General features: G+C 41.9%; 1 protein-coding gene across 1 annotated transcript; it reads right to left on the bottom strand.

The window, feature by feature from the left end:
• Nucleotides 1-806: 806 nt before the first annotated feature.
• LOC308037523 (bactericidal permeability-increasing protein-like) lies at nucleotides 807-20,933 on the bottom strand (the record flags this gene model as incomplete). The annotated part of the gene is made up of 17 exons (XM_080339354.1): nucleotides 807-848; nucleotides 1,457-1,533; nucleotides 2,292-2,355; nucleotides 3,203-3,245; nucleotides 4,558-4,625; nucleotides 5,167-5,337; nucleotides 6,647-6,700; nucleotides 7,403-7,576; nucleotides 9,422-9,513; nucleotides 10,428-10,488; nucleotides 11,308-11,371; nucleotides 12,179-12,334; nucleotides 13,794-13,922; nucleotides 14,042-14,153; nucleotides 14,531-14,656; nucleotides 20,124-20,204; nucleotides 20,798-20,933. The coding sequence occupies 17 exons, from the start codon at nucleotides 20,931-20,933 to the stop codon at nucleotides 807-809; spliced, it is 1,650 nt and encodes a 549-aa protein (XP_080195480.1).
• Nucleotides 20,934-21,626: the final 693 nt, after the last annotated feature.

The raw sequence follows: 21,626 nt of genomic DNA, 5'->3' as shown, positions 1-21,626 counted from the left end.
AGAAGAGGTAGAAAGAAAAAAGGTAAGGCAACATAAAATGAAGTAAGTAGTAAAGTATCTATTTCAATCTAGAGAAACACCAACAAAGATAGTGGAGGATTGAACTTCTAAGTCTTAAACAGAAACATTCAGGGAGTTAAATGTATCTAACCTGGCCAAGCAATACTAGACAGGGGATGTGGCAGGCACAACGAATGGAGAGTCACAGGAGGAGGAGGACTACCAGAGGCAGTAGTACTGCTACTTTGTCTCTCTTCTTGGGTTACTTCTGCATCTTTCTTAAGATTTATATTAAGAATTTAGCTAAGACACTGCTAGGATTTTAGTTCCCATTGTAACTGGGACAGCTCCCAGTCTGATGTGGTGCTAGGGAGGGCTTGCTTCATGTTTAGTGCCTCATGTTCAGAAGGAAGTTGTTTCAGATCATTACAGTAGAAACAGATTAGGAGGTATGCCTGCCCTATCAGCTTTTTGACAATGTACTTTTCCTTCTTTTGAGAAAAGAAACCTTTCTGGAAGTGTATAGACAATACTGTATTTCAAGAAAGGCATTAATCTTAAAAACATTTTAATATCAGTTAAAGTCCAGAATAAATAAAGTCAAACATGCATCATATGTTCTCCTCCACTGTACTGCTTAACGATTCCATCAGCTTTCTTTGCCTCCCTGTATCCCCCTCGCCCCCAACAGGGGCAACATTGCCCTTGTCAGAGCTGAAGTTAACATTTTTTAGCAGAACTGGACACTTTTTGGCCTTTAGAATCACATTTTTGATTTGAAGGTCACACTTAAATGGTCTTCTCCTTTAGTGCTTGTAGTGGACATCAGTAGAAATCAAGATGTATCCCTGTGGGGAGGAGAACAGTCAGTGAAATGCTATGAATTACAAAATGAAGTTTGTTTGTTTGGTTTGGTTTTAATTTTAACTTAATCCTGGTGTTAAAGGTCAGAAAATATTCTGAAAACAGCTGAGCCTTGGAAGTAACAAATATTAAACTCTGGTCCTTTGAACCTTGCAAAAGAGCCCCATCTTTCCCTGGATGCTATCCCTTTCCACCACACTAGCAACAGAAAGGATCCTTAGGAAAACAACCTAAAGATCATACAGCTCACACAGGAAAGTTCATCTGAGCCTTGAGGCAACTAGGCAAGCATCACAAATTGGGATTATTTTTTACCTAATTTGAGCTATTTAGGAGTTAGCCATCTAATCTAAACTTATCCGTAAGACTTCCCCCAGTGTCAGTGCATACAGACCAAGGAACCTGCATAGAACAGCCCATCACAGTCTAACATTATTATCTATGGAAAGTGAGAAGAATTGTCTTTCTTCCTATTGACCATCACCAATAGCCTGGGACTGGAAGTGGAGACTACAGAATTAGCTTTCAAATAGGAATAGGAAAAATAGGAAAAAAAAGGAATAACCTTTTCATAAGAGTGTCAAAATCTCACCTGTACAATTGTAATGTGAGGTCTCGTCAAGGTAACATTGGCCAGATTGGGAAGAGGAAACCCTTTTGACAGTTTAGCTTAAAAGAGACAAACACAGTGATTTAGGTATGCATTGGAAAAATAAGATACCTGCCCTTCAAAAACCCTGTTTGTCCAGAGATTTCTAGGCCATTTTCAAAAATTAACCTCTTAGTCTTCACAAGCAACACTGGGAGGTAGATATGATGCTCATTTACCAGCTGGGAAAAGAATTACAGATGTTTTTCTCTTGGCAGAATGTTGCAGCCAAGCCAAAGCATTTCACATTCATATATCACACACACAGTGAGATGTCCCTAGTGACCCGGAGGATTGTTAGCACAGCTCTAGCATCATTAGAACCTGTTCCCATTTGTCTCCATTAGTTAAGGAAGGCGAAGTTCATCCCCGTACAGAGGGCTGCCACAAAGCTCTATCTCCCTCTGTGGCCTTAAGTAAGATTTATGAGAGGCAAAAGACCTGTGCTGGTTTAACAAAGAGGAATATGTTTCACATGCAGTGGCCTCAGGCAGGTGTGCAGGCAAGAGAGACACGCTTCTCACTGACACATCACGGCCACCTTGAGTGAGGTGAAGGTAGGTGAATTATGCGTTTCCAAGTGCTTTTTTGCAGGACAGTGCCTGTGAGAGGACATACTTACACCCCTCCAAATCAATCTCCCCCTTCCACTGCTTATTGGCGAACAGTCATTTTCCACTCAAGTTAATGAAAACTGGAAACTTAAGCAGAAAGTCAGTAGAAGTTCCTAGAATCACCCACTCTGCTGGAAGCTTTTAGCTTAGAAATGCAGCCTTACCATTAGCTGATGGAATTACTTCAGTCTGTAAAATGTAAGACAGGATGTTCTCCAGAAGTGAGATCTGCCACAGAAGAGAAAATTGCATTTGCCGTCACTTTCTGGTAGCAGAACTATCATGCCCTGATCCTGGATGGGGTTAGTAGGCTCGTGTTCACTTTTCAGCTCTCATTTGGCCCAAAAGAGTCAAACTCAAATGAACTTTGGATCATAAGTCTTTGGAATGATGCAAGGGAAGTGAGATGCAAAATGCAAATGGCTTTCATCACACTTGGACAACATTTTCATTTAAAACAATCCGTTCCCTTTATTTGTGAGATAATTTATCACCAATAGCAAAGCAGGACCAGAACAGTTTTAATCCTTTCTCCTCTGGTACTCAGAACTGACTGATTATACTCAGAATTAAATGACTCTCTGCGGAGGCAGGGTTTTCCCCTGTAAGCCGACAACTACACTATGTCAGACATCTGAGACCAGTATTTTTGCTCTCACACCCTGCTGTACATTCTGAGCATCTGTGATGAGCTCCACTGCACCGCATGAAGTTCCTCTGCCTCAGTCGTGCATGGGATCGCCTGGGCAGCACAGCACTCCGGCTGCTGCTACAGTTCAGTTTAGTGCTGTACATTTCACCTTTATGATTTGAGAGATCTCTCTGCTTACTGCTGAAATACAATACAGCAGTCAGGGGAACTACAGAACTCATCTTCTGAACGCTAACCTGCCCCAAAGAATATACTTATAAGTCCACAGAAGAGAGGTGGCTGCCAGAAGACAGGAAAAGAGCCACCCAGGAATGAAGCCAAATGATTCAGAAATACAAACAGAATATAGCTGCTTACTCTTTAGCCTTGATATCACTGATATTCCTCATTTGCATTTCCTATGTGCTTAAACAATCTGCTTACCTCGAAAAAGCCAACATTGGAGCGGGCTAGGGAGAATTGGAGCCTGAGGGAAAGAAGTGAAACAATGAGTCACTAGAAAGAATAAATAAACACATTATTCTAGTCATGTGCAATCACTGCTGTAGAGCTCCAGGCTTTAAACATCTGTAAAGAGATTTTGGAAGCAATATATTTTACACAATGCATATTGCCTCATATAGAAAGAGGTGATTTTCTTACGGCATTGCTGAGCACGCCTGCAAAAGAGTATGGTAGAAGGGCTGTAGCCAGCAATGTGAGTGCACCTCTCCCTCTGGGCTGTATTTTGGAAATCCTACCAACAATTGACTTTACGAGGGCTAGCATCAAGGTCTGCAGGCTCTCAGCCATTTTGCAAGGATTTTGGTACATCCACCTTATGCTTTGATGTGAGCCTTACCAGGGTGGGAAGAAAAATTCTGTTCATCATATGGTACTGCTGCTGATGGCTGTGTTGCTAATGCTTCTGTTTACAAATTCAAATACTTCTCAGTATATATCCAAGTATCCAAACTTGTATTTAAAATATGATTTCTGAGTTTCCACAGAACCAGCACCCCAGCTCTCAGCACACTCTAGACTGTTTTTCTCACTGAATGTTGCTGCAAAAAAATGCTAACAGCACTATCCTCCTTAAATTCCTAGCATCTCTGTGCCCTGACCATCTCCGCATATTCTTAACCCTGTAACTGTCTTCTCAAGAGACTTTTGTGAAATTAGGGTCCCAATTCCCAGCTGCAAGGTCCTGGTATACAGAGCTTCTCTCTATAAAATGTGACATGCTAGATATCTAAATGCCCAAGTATTTGGTCTCCAGCTTTCTGACCCTTGGAAGTTGCAGTGCCTCAGCTGGAGAATATGCTGTAAGAACATCAGCACAAGGGAACTGCAGACATCCAGATTCTTTACCATGTCCTGGACCTCTCTGCATGTCTTTAGTTGCACAGGTGGGTTAGAAAGCAGTTGCGCCTTGCCAGCTACAGAGGGATGAGGGTAGCTCTCAGATGATTCATGGTCATCATAGATGCCCTGCACACTTCATCTAGCTAGCCCAGAGGGGAGAGTAGATGTGAGGAGCAGAGAATCCCCATGAAACCACTGCCCTGCAGCAATCTTCAGCTGGTGGGCAGTCCCTTGTGGACTGAGGCAGTTGTCACAGAGAAGCTTCCTGACTGCTCTAAACTCTACAGCCACATAGAGAATTTGAGAATCTAATCCCTCACCAGGGAAACAATCATTCAATTATGGTTATCTGATCATGAGCCTAAACTGCTAATGTTGGGATTGCTAACACTTCCCAAATGGCTGAAAATGGTTTCCATCCCAGGTTGAATTACCTGTTCAAACATAGCGATCCCATCAATTTCTGGTCAAATATATTCAGAGCGATGCTGGTGTTGGCTGTCTGCAGAATAAAGGAACCAGGGGTTACCAGATACACAAAACCCAGGACCCTTGCTTTGAATCAGTCACAAATACAGAAATATCTTCCCAGTTATGTACAGAAAATGCTTAATGCAGATGCAACTTTCTCCCTGGCCCATGCAAGGCTTCACACAGTAAATGTCCGCTTATCTGAATGGCACTGACAAGAGCTGAAATGTAGGTAATGAGGTTTCACTAATCAAAAACATTTTCAGTTAAATGAACAAGTTGCCAAGAAGCATGACTCGTGCCTGCAGAACTGTCATTCCAGAGAACAAAACTTTGGTTAATCAGAGTCACTACATGTTTGGACTTTTGTCCATGTAAAGGAAAATGTTCTTCACCATGGAGAAGTCCTATAGGTTAACTGATGCCCCATAGATACCACCTGTGACTAAGGGGACTTTGCTTGTTTAAGTACTTAAAATCCAGCACTTTGTTTCTTGTACAGAGTTTTAACACAAAGAAGGAACAAACATACTTAATCCTGAGTGAAATATCACCTTGTTCGTTGTACTTACTATGTTCATTGTGAACAATGACTGGGTGGTTGAGTCTGGCAGAACAGCAAACACCTCCATGGAGCCCTGAATCTCTACCGTGAAGGAATCCTCCTCTAAGCTGATGATAGGTACTTCAGTAGCCATTAGCTTCAACATCACTGGGTAGGGTATAACTGAATATTTCGCTACCTGCAAGTTTCAAGACAAAAAAAAAAAAGAGACAGAAATGCTTGTCTTGTAGAACAGATCAGAATACTGCATTTTCTTGTTCTCAAAGCAATAATTTTGAAGTAGTTCCTTAAGATGACCTGAAAGATATCTGCTAATATATTATTATTTCAAGCAAGCAGGAAGTAGAAGTTTTCTGTAGTGATAAATCAACATTCTTGGCCACAACAGGAATGCAGTGGAAAGTTCCTTCTGCTCAAGGAATATGATTCCTTCTATATCACTTTGAAAGAAATCAAATACACATTTGGGAGCACAGGAGAGGAATGCAACATGAATGGGATGTTTAAGTCACAGAATAAAAGAGCTCAGGAGTCATTCACTTAGAGATCCGTCCATGTCATGAGACAGGTTCCTGCTCTGAACTGTCCTTGGAGGAGACTTCATTGCTTAAAGAGGAGTGTGTAAGCATACCAATATAATAACTTAGAACAGAAGGGGTGGAATATTAGCATCAATGCTCATCACATTTTATGGAGAAGACCATATGATGACTTCCCTACGAGCATTTTTAAATTTCTGAGGAAGGAATTTAATATCATCTGGGAAGCAAGCAAGGATATGAAGTTTTTCAAATCATGAGTCCAGTTTCATCCAACCTCGGCATTCATGCTCTAAGGTCTCTTATGCTCATTTTTGGTTTCTCATTCTGTCTGAGAAGGCTGGTGGAAGCCATGCATGCTCATATTCTCTGACCTGTTATATTAATGCCCTTCACCTAAAATAAACGGAAATCCTGTGCATCTGCCTTGTCTGTTCCACAGATGTAATGTTTCCTGCCCATCTGTTAGCTCAGTTTCCTGCAAGTGGCTACTACAGTCCTTTCCCAGGTCTTTACTGGATTCCTTTCTGCTAGTCAGTCATGGGCTAGCAGTGAAGCAAAGATAATTATGCAGGTTTGGGTGGGAGAAAGGTGCTTTTTCTGACCTGAGGCCCCCTCAGAAGCCTCTCAAAGTAGGACTCATGACTGGAAGCTTTATTCTGTCTAGATTGGTTAGGTGAGAGCAGCTGTGTCTTTGGCACAGTGCCCAGAGCAGACTGATGTGCAGGATTATGGGCCAATTTTGGTAACAGTGCAAGTCATTCAACTTGTTGTGGAGGTGGGAGGTGACAAGGCCCATCTGCTCTGCAGTTATGAGGTATACATGTGCCCACTTCTCCAGCACAGGAGACCTGCTGGTCTTACAAACCTTTGAGATACACCAGTAGTGACATGTTTGACACTCACAGCAACTGGTTTCTAAGAGTTTGTGGGATTAATGATACTCACCTCAGGGATGATACTGCCAAATATCTCTGTGCTTATATTAAAATAGCTGCAAGTCTGGAGAAAAAAAAAAAAATGTATGAGAAAACAAATGAGTTTACCAGACGTGACCTTTATGGTTAATTTTTCTCTAAATACATTATTACTGCAATTTCAATGAATCTTTGATCTTGTACATTTTGTTTTTAGAAATGTTAAGGCACTCAGTATACTTAATACATGTCAAAATACTTCCTGGGAAAGCAAATGCTTAATATCATCATAGTTTGGGCAGCAATCTATAGGTTTTGGGACTTACTGGACCTCCTGGAGACAGGCCAGCCAAGTCAGCTAGCCTCCAAGCCACAGCTACTGTGCTCTGACATATGCTTTGCTTCCATGGCCCCTGTGGTACTTTCAGTCCATAAAGATGGCTCAGAAAACAGCGACTGATCCACCTAAATTCCCAAGAGTAAATCTTTTGTCCATCTCAGAAAAGTCAATACCTCAGGTCTACAAAAACCTTATTTTTTGTAGCAAAGTTGCCAGTATTTAGTACCTCACTCAGTGGAACTTGGCACTCCTGGCTGTGGACTGAGGTATCTATCTAGAGTGTAATAAAAGAGCATAATAGTTTGCTGGTGTTTATTATGTACTCTCTCAGGACTTTGTAGACCAGTTAGAAGCTTTGTAAGGCCAGGTACTGGCAATTGGGAGGCCAAAGCCCCATCTTGGATGACCTGAGCCACTGTGACCCCCATTGCTCTGTGTTCTACTCACCTCCTCTGTAATGGTGATGTTGAAGGCCCCCGCAGTGTAGTAGGCAAATGAGGAGGTCTGAAAGAAATACTCTGAGAAGGCAAGGTAGAGCATGGAGTCACTTTGGTCTAGGATAGCAAAGGGAGATGCCACATAGGGAGGACCAGTATAGTTTCCAGCTGCGTAGACTGTCCCCTGAAAAGTATTGGCAAAGATTAAAAATAATTTCAGAGCCACAACATGACTTGGTGGATCTGCCAGCACAGAGAATTGATCCTATTTTTATTTCCCTTGCTCAAGCTATTGATCTATAAATAAGTACACAGGCTTTGTAGTACACTCTGAAGCCTTGGTGCTTTCAAGCAGGTGGTAGAGACAAGTTCCAGAGACTGGACACCTTCATCTATGTTGAGGTGCTCATCAGCTATGGAAAACAGTCTACCATCTCTGAAAATAAAGCCTGTCAATGAAGTGTCTGCATATTGAATGAAGAGCATGACTAAGGCTCCTCCTTACTGAAAAGCATTACTTTCTCCTTTCCTTATTTCTAGGAATTTAAATCTGAGTACCATGGCCTAGGGCTTTCCAATGGTCTCATTTACAAGATGGATCCCTAAAACCAGAGGCTTTTCTAGATAAAAATCAACACCTTATTCTACCCAGAATTAGGTTGGTAATTTCTATAGACAAGGAATGACTATGAGAGAAAGGAAAGTCGTGTCAGACAATTCTAAATATATTTGCATTGTCTTCTGCATTACCCATAATATTAGCATCTAATATTTCCAAATGTATCCAGATAAAGCAAAAAAGGTAAAACTCATTTAAATTTAGGAAGGTACCCAGAGGTTAAGCTTTTTCATATCCCTTTTACGTGTCCCCCCCCTTTCTGTTTAATCTCACAGGTATTCTGTTTGTCTATTTTCTCAACTCCTCCCCATTTATGTCTAAATTTTGTGTTGCCTTTTGAGGACTATCAAAATGCTTACAAAGTACTGAGTTACTTTGCTGATGACCTCCCCATTCAATCCTCACTTGCTGTATTGACCAGTCACTTGCTTTGTATCTTTCCCCCACGTTGCATCTTATGTGGGAGAGTAGCTCTTGTAAACGGTCATGGCATTACCTCTTCAGTCTGCCTCAAGTCCCTGCTTAAAATCTAGTTGCTATAATAACCAGAAGAGCTTGACAGCAGCTGCAGAGCTGGTGTACCAAGACCATTGTCTACCATACTAACTGCTACTGGCTTACTGTTCCTTTGCATTCTCACCTCTCATTTCCCTGTTGTCTCTTGTTAATAAGTATAAGATCTTTATGACAAGGCTGTCTTTTCATTCTCCCTTTGTAGAGCACCTAGCATAACGCATCTTGAAATTAGTTAGGCATCTTAGATACTATGGTCACAATAACTACCCTCAACCAAATCACCATACACACAATGATAATCAAGTCATTCTAGAATTAGGAACTAGTCTGATTTTAGTTTCAGTACAGAAGGAGGTTTTTCCCTTTATTTGAAAGAAACTTCCAGGCCTTCAAACTCAGCAGCACTCCTTGGGCTCCCATGCTTTTTCAAGGGTGTTCTCCTGAGCCTTAACTATTTCTCCCATGGTCTTGCTCTTTCCTTTCCTCTCTCAGCTGACAGCAAACACAGAGTTAGTGCAATGTCTAGACATCTTCCCCTGACTGAACAAAGAAGCCCCAGATATTAATCAACAGTGAGAGAAGGCTGAACGTTGAATACCTTTATTTCCCTCATTTCCCTTTCTCTTTTTTCTTCTAAGTTGCTTAGTCAAATTTTATTGCTATTTGCTATAACCAACTCAACAACAATTTTAAAAAAAAAAAAAAGAATGTGGTGTTTAAATAATTCATTTTACAGGAGGATTGTTAAAAATGATTACAATAACAAACACAACAGTGCTTTGAAATGCCTGTCTTCTCAGATACTGAGTCTTAGTGTCCTGAACAACAGTCTTAGAAAGTGGATCATACAACAAAGCCACAGCAATCTTGGCAAATAGCACTACAGGCAATTACCTTTAAGTCCAGGTCAATGAATGGTTGGAATACTGCTGGCAAGCTGTTTAAGGAGTAGTCTACTTCAGCCAAATCATCAATCGGCATTAGGACTGTAAGGATGATAGACAAGACAAAATACCCAGTCTTACAAAAAGCACAGAAAGAATTTTACGTATACTTAGAACTAAGTCTGTTCCTGAAAGAGAATGACAAGTTGTTCCAAAGAGTAGAGAAAATACAACCAGGAACCTCCTAACATGCATTCTGACCTAAGGCTTGATGTTTCTACTGGCATCTTCTTTAAAGCACCTTCTTTAGTTTGTGGAAAAGTAAATTTGATTTAACAAAAAAAAAAAAAAAAAATGAAGTGGCCATACCAGTGCTTCAGGGCATAAGGAAATGCCTTGTCAAGCAGTCCTGAGAGCATCCAGAATGCCTCTAACTTGCAAATATTTTCCTAGAAAGGTGTGTGCCTGATCCACTTATGTACTTGTGTTTTGCACACAGTATCTACCCAACACTTTGGGTGTCTTAAACGCCTGCAAATCAAACCAAAATGGTTAAAGTGAGAAGATTTTTACAAAGGAGCTTTTTCTTTTTGCCTTTGGCAAGTCTGATAAATAAGCAAGTGAAACTCAAAGTTGCAGGCAGGCTAGGTGAGCAAGCTTCAGCTTATAAAGTGCTATATGTGCAGGAGGACACAGAGCATGGGAGGGAAGGGAAAACTGCCTTAGCATCAGTGCTGTGTGGCCTCTAAGCAGCATTTCTGATAACCGAGGTGCACACTGCCACAGTTTCAAGTTGAGAATCACTCCTAAGTCCTTGACTTTTCAGAAATATCATTTTCTTGTCAAAGTACAACTCCCTTTATTTAACCGTGGTCCTGTAAGCAAGGGAGCAGGCAGATCAGGGGGTCTGACACCACTCCTGGAGGCTTTGCTGACCAGCTGCTGTAAAGAAAACTGCAGAATTTCACTGAACCGGAAAGAGAAAGCAGAAGGAAAAGATCTCACTCATGACTCACCATTCAGTGATTGGAGGTCTTCATCTATCAACTGAATCCCAGATCTGATGTTAGGACATGACTGTATAAAAGTACACTCAAATTATTGCCTGATTAACATGGTGGATCTGCCAGCACATCTCAGCAAATCTGTCTGCTTATGTGACACACACGGCAGCATTTGTTTGTTAAAACACCAAAACTACTTTTTCTTCAGCTAACTCATTCCTCAAGGTTCCCACCTGGTGCAATGTGAGCAAATCCCAAGTCAGACCTGTCTTTAGGCAACAAACTGGGAAGTTGCCACAGGCAGCCTGATGGTGGTGACAAAACACCAGCCTTAAGAGTGCAAAAAGGAGATGGAGATCTCACATCGGTCCCACAGGTGACATCCCTGCCCAGGGGCAGAATCACAGCCATAGCAAGCTCTGCCTCCTCTCAGAGGTCCTGGGAAGGTTGTCATCAGAACTACTCACCTCTTGGATATGATGAAGTTTAAATGTGTCATAATATCAGGTGATGTACTGCAACATCTCTGTGCATCACCCAATATAGGTTTTGTCTGCTGAGTATAAAAATTACACAAAACCCAGGATGTAGATACACCAGCAGAGACTTATTCTGCATTGGAATTGGAAAATAACTACATTTTCCAGCCCTACTGCTGCCTTGGTTGAACTTAGCTGTGGACTAGTCAATAGCTTGGCCATCCACTTCATCTGGAAGCATTTCTGGCTGGCAAAACAGAGTGTGCTGATCAGACCAGAATAGGACTATATTTTTCTATTTCTTCCTTTGCCTTCCTTCTTCTATTTTTATTTTTCTATTTCTTCCTTTGCCAAGTTCACAGCACTGACTTGTGAAAGTTAAACCCCTCCCCTACACAATTTGAAAGGCTTACGTTAGTGACCAGTCTCCTGTGAATGGGTTTCTTCAGATACTTGATAAAGAAGTTATGCAGGAAGCTAGAGGAAAGGAAGAAGGCAATTAATGGGTCAAGTACTACAGTCATTAACAGGAAATCAGATATCTCTGCAGAACATGAATTTAATGGCCTCTGAGTGTGATACTCTAGTACACAAGGGAGCTCTCTTAAGTGTTACAGCTATCAGAGAACCACCATTTAAAAGCTGATAATTTCACCACTAGGCATCCCTGCAATTAGCCTGAGTAGTTTCACCTTTATGAATAAAGAATTCTTCATATTACTGCCATCATGTATGTACAAACACGGAATAAGTAAGTAGTGTCTGCAGTAGGAACTCCCAACACAAGTAGAAACAAGGAAACAACAAAAAACCCAAACCTAAAACCAGATGATAAGCATTGTGTGTAGACAGTGAGAGATGTACAATAAAAAAATGAAATAATGTTGCAGAGGGTTGTAACCAGAGGCAGAACAGACAGAAGTCTGGTTCTGTGCAGTTTTGATAGCACATGACTAAGAGTACTTAAAGCATAGTACAAGTGTTTTAACTTCTACCTGGAGTTGAAGAGTAGAACAGCATTTGGAAAGAAGTGGTTACTGAAGAAGTACAAGGGATTGCTTGATCTGACAAGAACTGTTGTTTTTATCCTTTACTCCAGGGACAACATGCACAAATACAAGGACAATGGTAAAATTTGGCCATTCTAACACTGGATTAGGGCTCAGATTTTCACTTGTGGTGCCTATAGATGCCAAAACAGGTGCCCTATTTTGTGAAACTGTCTTTGTGCCATTCATTGGCAGTGATTTTGTCCCAGAGTATACACGGATTTCTTCCACTTACCCGCTTTTTCCATTCAACTTGATGTCTATGTCGCCAGAAGTTGTCCGGCAGCTGGTAAGTGATATTGATGTATGACCCATATTATCCAGGGATGTTGAAAAGATTGCAGTAACAAACACCTTTGAAATGTACACCGTGCCTCTCCCGCTGTCTTTACTGCATAAAGTAAAAATAAATAACTGAAAAACTATTTTTACTTAACTTTCAAGACTCAATTTTTAAATTGACACTTTTCTGTTCACTAAAGATGAAACTGTTTACCTGAATACTTTTTATTACATTGCTCATAAAGAAAATAGATTCTAATATGTCTGCAAATACTCAACTATTCCACACAAATTTCCAGATAGGAGTTTTAGAAAATGATGGATTTGGGAAAGTAGATGATTTTATATTGTATTTAGTTCCGGTTACCAGACCTGTGTCCACTGGGATATGTCCACTATAAGACAGGGCAAGAGAGTTGTACTGGGATCTAATCTACTGGTGTCTGGGGAGGGTCTGTACAAACCCACATCAGGGCCTGGAGTGCCTCAATGGCCTCTGCGCCCTCTTCCTCACCCCTCCCAGGGGTTTGGCAGCCCATGCTCAAGACCAGCTCCAACATGGTGAAGTGCTGTTGTTTTGGATCAAGTTGTTCACAGCTTGGTTGTGAGAAAGAGCTGTGAAAAGCCTCATTGGGGGTCTCTACCCTTGGTTTATGAGCTGCATTGGAGCTCAGGTCTTTGCTTAAGCTATGTTGTAGGTACACCTATGTGCAACCTTGTACTTAGTTAATCCTCACAGTGCTTTTCTGGTTTGACTTCCTGGCTTCACCTCAGACCTGCCTCTTCACTGTGGACTTGCCTGGCAGCCTGTGCTGGTGGCTGTTCCTGGTCACCACCATCAACCTGCTCTCCTTTCCAGTCCAGGGTACTTGTCAGTGGGGGCCCCGCCTCTCCTGCTGTGCCACCACCCTCAGCTCCCAGGTCCTCATCTTTAGCAAGCAGCCAGCCTTGCTGTCCCTGGCAGCAGAAGCCCAGAAATGCAGATCAGAGTAATGATCTCTGCTGTAATTGATGATCCCTGCTGTAATTCAGTCAGTTTAGCAATATGGGTAATGTGAGTTGTGGAGAAGAGGGAAGGGATTTCTTTCCTCTGAAGCAGCCTGGGACTAGGAAGGTGTGTAGACTGCTCTAAGGATGTTGCCATTTCCTTCTCCATTTTCCATCAGCTTTTGAACTGTACCTCTTGGAGGAGTAGCACAGGGTTTCTAGCAGTGTAGCTGCACTGGGAGGGTTTATTGTACTGGACTGTGATCCACCATACTGCAGTTTTTCTACATGTGTCATTAGCTGGCAGGTTGGATAACTACATTCAGCTAGAGCACAAATACTTTACTTTTTGCAAAGTGCTTCTCAGCCATGGGCTCTTTATCAGTGCTGATGGCTAAGGGGCAAGGGGCTGTCTCCCATCAGCAAACCTGCTGAGGACCAGTCTGTACTCCTGGCTTACTGCTACTAGCTATTAAAGAGCACCTTTGCCATGGAAAGGTCACAGGAAAAAATAAACTCTGCATTTTTATCTCTACATTCTCCACCAAGAAAAATCCCAGGACACATGAGGCTGTACGTACAACATCCAGGTCCTTATGTTCCAGTTCATATCAATGGTTAGAGATGCATTTCCAATCATCAGTTTTATCCCAGTCCCAGGGACGAGGGAAATGGAAGCACTGGGGAATTCAACAGCAGTGACGTGTATTCTAGAGGACGAGCGACATAGGAGAGAAAATAAAAAGTTTGTATTTCACAAGTCAGGGTGAACACAAAAGAAGATTCAAATTTCAGTAAAACACAAATTGCCTCTGGAGAGAAGACTTACCTTGAGATGTTGTATTTGACATTACCAAGCCCAAACTTCTCATAGCCACTCAAATCAAGGAAATGCTCCTTCTCCATGTTCTGCTTCAGGATTTCCAGCCCAACCTCCTTGGCTACAGGAAAACAGTGATCAGTTCAGTTGCCTTTGATACTGCCTGGGAGTTTACAGTTACGTGCTTCTGGCCCAGGAGATGGGATGGACACAGATTCAGAAAGAAGAGGGTATTTAATTTGAGACCAAGCAGTGCTATTTCAGATCTCACTCCTACTCATGGAAAGAGTTGAACTTACTGATTCAATATCTGAAATCAAATGAACCTCGATTTGATGTACCATGCTATCAAGCAGCATATTTGATCTGCTATATTGTGCTTTTAAGCCTTCCTATTCGTTACAACCTGCAATCAGGTCATTGCCTTCCATTGCTATTGCTTCTCATACCACGATTCAATGCAATACCACCACCAGATCGTGAAAACATCACACATACTATACTCCAAGCCCTTCTGGGTGATCCTCACTTTGACTCCAGGATTGGCATTGAGTTGCCCACTGAGCAAACTTAAGAGGAGGAGAGAACAGCAGATCACCATCTTCCTTGTTTTTTTCACAGGACCTGTTAATAAATATTTATAACAATATTAGAAGTTCATGCTTTGTCATGTGGTGGCTGTACTCCCTTTTCCCTCCTTGAAGTGGGCTGTTCTGACAGCAGCTTTCCCTCCAGAATGAATAAAATGGAAAGCCCAGTAGCCATGGAAGAGAGGACCTGTTCTGCACAGACTGCTGGAGAAATAGAGCTACTTGGGGTAGAGCAGAAAAGTCAGCCTATTCACTGTCACAGGGAGTGGAGAAATCTCTTGGGATACATCCTACTGGACAAATCCCATAGAAAGGGAAGTGGCATTGAATTTTGAGGCCTCCCCCCTTCCCCCAGTTAGATATGTAGCTTATTTTTCCCAAATATGTGCAGGTCTCAGTGCCTCCTGGTGATTCAACAGTCATCACTGAGTCTTCGCACTTTGGAAGGCCTGATCAGCTCATTTAGTTATAGACATAGATACCCCTACTTTTGGAACCACTTATTAAGATCTTAGCCACAACTTTGAGAAGCCCTTTATGTTCCCTTCCAACACAGAACAAAAGAAAATTATTTTGTGCCAGCAGACAGTGTTCTCATATCCCCTAGTCTGCATGTTAATAAATGGATGAAGTATCATCCAAAAACTCTCCTTGCAAGCTTCATGGTCCTATGGATGTTTATTTTTGCCTTTTTCATTCCCATTAAACCACTGTTTTGCCCATGGAGAACCATAGCCTGGTTCTCCATTCACAGATAGGGACTTCAGTGATCAAAGTATTTTATAAGAACAAATTCATAAAGGTGACATAAATGCTTTTACTAATAATTTACATATTATTGCTAGTCTCTCATTTCCCTTAACATGTTTAGGGTCACCAGCAATGGGCTGTGTTCCTTTATTATCCCTTCTCAGAAAAATTTAAGGGGATGATCACAGCCTGGGACAGTGACTTAATGCTGAGGACAAAATATATAATTTTTCATTCACAGGAGGTTGTCCTTCCCCAATATACTTAAGTGAGACTATTTTTATCTAATTATACATTGAAAAGTTGGGTCTCTCATTTGAAACAGTCATCTTTATAGTGAAGAGGAATTTATCCCACCTATCTTAAAACAAATTGCCCTGTGGGGAGTGCTCATCTTCCTCCTGTAGCTACAGGATTTAATGTCTATCTCTGGGGTGGGTCAAGGCAGGTAAACTGAATCTGGATCAGTTATATATACAGTATGTGCCAGTCATGACCAATCACTGTATGGTTGTGGGGTGATCCTTCAATTAATGGGAGAGCCCCTGCACTGCCTGGTCATTCTTTGCTTAGAGAATCTGCTCCCAAAGACACAGATTTCTTCTGAAAGTCACCCTCTTCTGTACGATGCCACCAAATAACTTGCCAGTAACCAGAGACAACTTGTTTCTGACAGCAAGTTCTGCCAATGCAGCTTTTCTGCAACACTGTGAGACCTGTCACTAACTTTGATGGCAGGAAAAAAAGCACACACGCATTCCCCCTTTCCCAACAATAGAAATCAAAACCAACCAAACAACAACAGAAACACACACACAAAAAAAACCAACCCCAAAACAAGCAGAAACCCACAATTAAGAAAGGGGGTCAATGGCACTACTGGCCAGCTATGCAGTGGATGAACACTTGGCTCTCTCTACCTTCTCATGCATGTCACACAACTGTCCTCCGTGGCTCTACAGGATTTACCATAGGGGTAGTTAATGAGTGAAGTAAATCCCCATTCCAGGTGTTTCTGTGACTGAATTTGAATTGAGATGGACCTTTGCTGTCTGAACCACAGGCTGCATATAGTGACAAAGGCAGAAGCTGTTGCTGCCAGCAAGATCTCCCTGGGAGAGTGGAAGAAGCCACCTTGATGGAGAATTTTAAAACCGAACTGGACAAAACCAAAGAACTCCTGTTTTTTCTTTTTCTTTCCCCAGAGCTGGGAAGAGACTTCTGTGGAGTTCTCTGCCATCTGAGGGTGACAGTATGAATGGCAAACAGGTCACATTATTATGGTTTTCCTTATTCCCAGCTACATTATACATACACTACATTATAGACAGCTGAAAATACATAATACATAACTTTCATAATACATAATTTTCTGGCATTATGTTTACGTAAAAAATTCTTTAGTCACTACAGAGTTATTGGAGAGCTGGACTGAAACCACTTAGAAACAGATAGTTGCCTCTCTCCTAATACTTGAAAAAAAATCTTTTGATGTTGCTGCATCTTTCACTAGTTGTTTCATTATCGGTGTTAATAACATACCTCAAACCTCTAAGATATTTTCAGTCATGATCACAATTTAAGCAAATTGCAAAATTAGGAGATATCATTAACTTAATTTTTGTGTGACAGTTTCAAGTAATCCACGGAACACCTTTGCCTTTTACTAAGGCTAATATTTTCTTTTTAATTTTAAGAGAGAGAAATTGAGAGGTGAAAGAAACACACTTCACATGTAGAACAACAACAACAGCAAAAAGTACTGGAAGGAAAGGTGTCTTTGACATAGGCATAGTCCTCATAGCTTAAAAATCTCAAAATTTTGCCAGATTTAGCTACATGTATTTCTTCCCAACAAGGCCACTCCACAACAAAGGGTAATCACAAGGTATTTTTTACTATACCTCTCCTCCAAAGGCAGAAGATCCTTGCTGTGCCAGACCACAGGGCTGAGAATGCTGCAGGGAAAACTCTCTACAACCACAGCCCCTTCTTTTAAAGGAAAGAGCTGTGAGCTTGAAGAGACCCAATTGCTGCCACCTGCATCATGTGGGGAGTGGCCTCTTTGGTAATCATGTCCCAAACTATTTTGGGTGTCCCAGGTTAAATCTATCACTCTAATTTGATTTAGGGATGAAGCAGAAGGCAATGTAAACTGTTGAGTGGAGGTGCTAAGGCACCTGGATGCTGAGCTGGGGCTGACATTGGTGCCTTTGTGGCACACTGTTCCACCACTGGCTTTTCAGGTGGACCTGAGAGGAAACCCCAGCAAACACTCTACTTCAGCAGTTCTGCAGTACTGATACTCATAGCCCAGTCTGTATTTTGAAAGAAATAAATGAACGTGCCATTGCTAGGAAGAACAGAAGAAAAACAACTGTCTAGGCCCATCTGTTCTGAAATTGCTCAGGATATAGAAACCATAAATTATATAGTATTTCTATTACAGTACATGTGCACAATAGTGTATATATATGGTGCAAATATAGAGTATCAAGGCCTTGCAATCAACATTTTGTATTTCTTCTGCTTGCTTATCTAGTTAACCAGTACTTTAGCTAATCAGTACTATTTGGCTTGTCAAAGAGGTGATTTAATCAATTAGCTTGCATGTAAACCAAATTCCCTCAGGCACAGAGCACTTCACTGGACAATCCGAGTCACTGCCTTGTGCAATCCATGAATAGAAAAGGGTAGAGACATTTGTCAGTCAGCCAACAAATACTCATACTTTACACAGGTTTAACGTTCACCGTGGAGAGTCACATGCATAATAATGTAATTATTTATCTCTCTGGCAATTGAGGATGAATAAAAATCACACCCTCAGCTACATAAACCTCTCCTTTAACTTTCTTTTTTTTTGCACAAATTCTGCAGTTCCTTCAAAGCAAAGAAGGAGCTCCACTGTTTCCATCCCTACAGATCTCCACAATTTACAAACAACTGAATTGTCTGAAAACTATCTCAGCTTATCATGTCCTTTTAACATTTTATGGTTCTTCTAATGGAGTACCACCCATTTTAAATAAAACTTTCAGCAAAACTTAACAAAGACAGACTAAGGCTTCCAGAATAGTTTATTCATTTCTTTCTACAAATACAGCAGTAAAAGCCAAATATCTGGTGGGAGACGAATTCAGATAGCACATTCAAATATACTATAAATAGTTTCTACACCCAAACTTTTCACCTTTCAAGGCATTACAAAGAGCCTCTAAAAGGCATCTTCTATTTCAGTTTTCTCTGTTGAGCCACCAAGCATTTGCTTCAATCTACATGCTAGAGGAGATATAGACTGTGATCCTTTTTATCCAATATACAAGAAACTCGGTGAGCTTATTAGTATGGCAATCAATAGAGACTTGTTGTTGCATCTCTGCAGATTACTTTGGCTTTGCATGATTCCAGTCGTTGCCTCTGGCTTGGTGCTTTAACAATCCCTTTCCACACCTCCCCAGTTCCCTGCCTCCCCAATTCTCCTCTTTCTCCATGCACTCTAGTTTGCAGCACACTGAGGGACATAACATAATTTCCATTGTTCTGTCAATCAGGACACAACACCAGAGCAAAAATGGTATACTGACCAGTAGGTAAGTATAGGGTGATGCAGGGGCACAAGTTTGATGAGGAGCAGTTGATAGAACTGGGGCTGTTTAGCCTGGAGAAAAAGAGACTGAGGGGAGACCTTATCACTGTCTGCAACTCTCTGAAAGGGGGTTGTAGCATGGAGGGTGTTGGTCTCTTCTCCTAAGTAGTGAGAGACAGGATGAGAGAAAATGGCCCCAAACTGCATGAGGGAAGGTTCAGATTGGATATTAGGAAAAATTTCTTCATGGAAAGAGCTGTCAGGCATTGGAACAAACTGCCCAGGGAAGTGGTTGAGTCACTGTCCCTGGAGGTATCTAAAAGATGTTTAGATGTGGTGCTTAGGGACATGGTTTAGAGATGGACTTGGCAGTACTAGGTTACCAGCTGGACTCTATGATTTAAAAGGTTTTTTCAAACCAAAATAATTCTATGATTCTATGAACTGTTGGTGTACACAGCATCCTCTTTAGTCTTAGGAGAAACAATTGCTTTGTTTATAAACAATAGCCAGAGGACTAGAGCTAAAGGTGCCATGTCATGCTAAGCCATGGCTCCGGTTTGAAAAGGCTCACCTAGCAACAGCACTCGTTGGTCCCTCCTGGAGTATGTGTCCCATTGGAAGGGAGAAGAGATGGGCACCAGGACTTTAGTTCTCTTTTTCCCCATCTCATGAATTCCCCCTTAAACAGGCAGAAGAAAGTGCGAAAGTGTGAAAGAAGAAAGTGTGATCAATGAGGGACACCAAACTACTTTAAAATTTCCATTTCTTTTGACCTCTTCTTCCATTCTTTTTCTAGTAACCCTTCACCTACCATAGAATACAATGAATTGGAAGCCCTGCTGTAATTTACTGCTGTTTAATTTCAGTATTTATTTATTTATTTATTTATTTATAGTAAGAACTGTAGCAGTCAGTTAGACAAATAAACAGATTTGGCTAAAAATCAAATGCAAGTTTCTGTCCCAAGTTGGAAGTGAACTTCCTGTAGTGTGACATTTTTAGACTAGTTTTCCTTTCCATACACTTTTAATATGTCCTGGTTGCGTGCCTCTGGTGACACTGACGTAAGACAAAAGAAAGCTTCCAGCTCCATTTTACAAATACAAGAGGTACAGAACTATTTGGAGATTGATACCCTAAAATAGCTGCAGCTACTCACAAGCAAGGAAGAACTGCTGGATGAAGTAAAGGCCAAGGGCAGCCTTGGTGCAGTGAGCATGGGACTGTAGAGTTTCAGATCCTGGGAGGAGTGAGCAAGACAAAAAACAGGATTACAGCCATAGACTTCAGATGAGCAGATTTCAGGGACCTGCTTGGCAGAATCTGTGGGAAATTGCCCTGGAGACCAGAGGCGCAGAAGGGCTGGCTCATCTTCAAGGGCGGCTGCCTCAGAGCATAAGAAGGGTGCATTACAATGTTCAGACAGTTGAGCAACTGTGGCGGAAGGCCAGCATGGATGAGTATGGAGCTCCTGAGTGAACTCAAACACAAAAAGCAAGCATACAGAAGATGGAAACTGAGGCCAGCTACTTGTAAGGAACAACGATATTGCTTGCACGTGTAGGAATGAAGTCAGGAAAGCCAAAGTTCAGATGGAGCAGGGCAACAGGAAAGGTTTCTGTAAGTACATCAACAGCAAAAGGAAGGCTAAGGAGAATTTGGGCTTATTGCTCAGTGGGCCAGGGGACTAATGACAAGAGACATGGAAAAGGCTGTTTTTACTAGCAAGGCTTGTCCCCTGGCCTCCCAGGTCACTGAGCTCCTACCAGAGTCTGTGGGAGTGAGGCAGCACCCACAGCAGGGGAAGAGAGAGTTCAGGATCACTTAACCCACTTGGACATACACAAATCCATGTGACCAGACAGGATACATCTGGAGGAGCTGAAGGTTTTGCCTGGCTGATCTCATTGTGAAGCTGCTGTCTATCACCTTCAAAAGTCCTCAAAAGCACCTGAGAGAGGTTCGTCATGACTGGAAAAAGGCAAGACAGGACACCTCTCTTCAAGGTCAAGGAGGCTGATGATGAGAAGTCAGTCTCACATCAGTCCCTGCGAAGGTTATGGAGCAAAATGTCTGAGAAGCTATTTCTAAAGCACCTGAAAGATAAGAAGGTGACTGGGATCACCCAGCATGGGTTTGCCAAGGGCAGATGATTCCTGACCAACTTCATTGCTTTCTGTGATGAGCTGCCTGGTACTGTGGACAATGAGAGGGCAGTGGATGTTCTACACCTTGATTTCAGCAAGGCCTTTGACACAGTCTCCCTTAGTCTCTTCGCCAGGTTGGTAACATATGGGCTGGAGAAAGTAGATAGAAAATTGGCTGGACTGCCAGAATCAAAGAGCTGTGATCAGCAAACTAGTGGAGGTCCCACAGGAATCAGTACTGTGACCAATACTGTTTAATGCCACCTGGATGCTGGGATGGGGTGCACTCTTGGCAACTTAGTGAATGACAGCACGCTGCGGGGAGCAGTCAACATACTGGAGGGCTATTCAGAGAAACCTGGACAAGTTGGAGAAGCGAGCTGAGAGGAACCACATAAAGTTAACAAAAGCAAATGTGAAGTCTTGCATCTGGGAGCAAATAACTCCCTGCAGTAGTACAGGCTGGAGGCTGTATAGAAAGCAGCTCTGCAGGAAAGGATCTGGGAGTCCTAGTG

This window comes from Nesoenas mayeri (assembly GCF_963082525.1).
Source record: "Nesoenas mayeri genome assembly, chromosome: 1".
In the NCBI taxonomy this organism is placed as follows: Eukaryota; Metazoa; Chordata; class Aves; order Columbiformes; family Columbidae; genus Nesoenas; species Nesoenas mayeri.
Note: the sequence above shows the minus strand (reverse complement) of the source record. Positions and strands in the feature narration are given on the sequence as shown.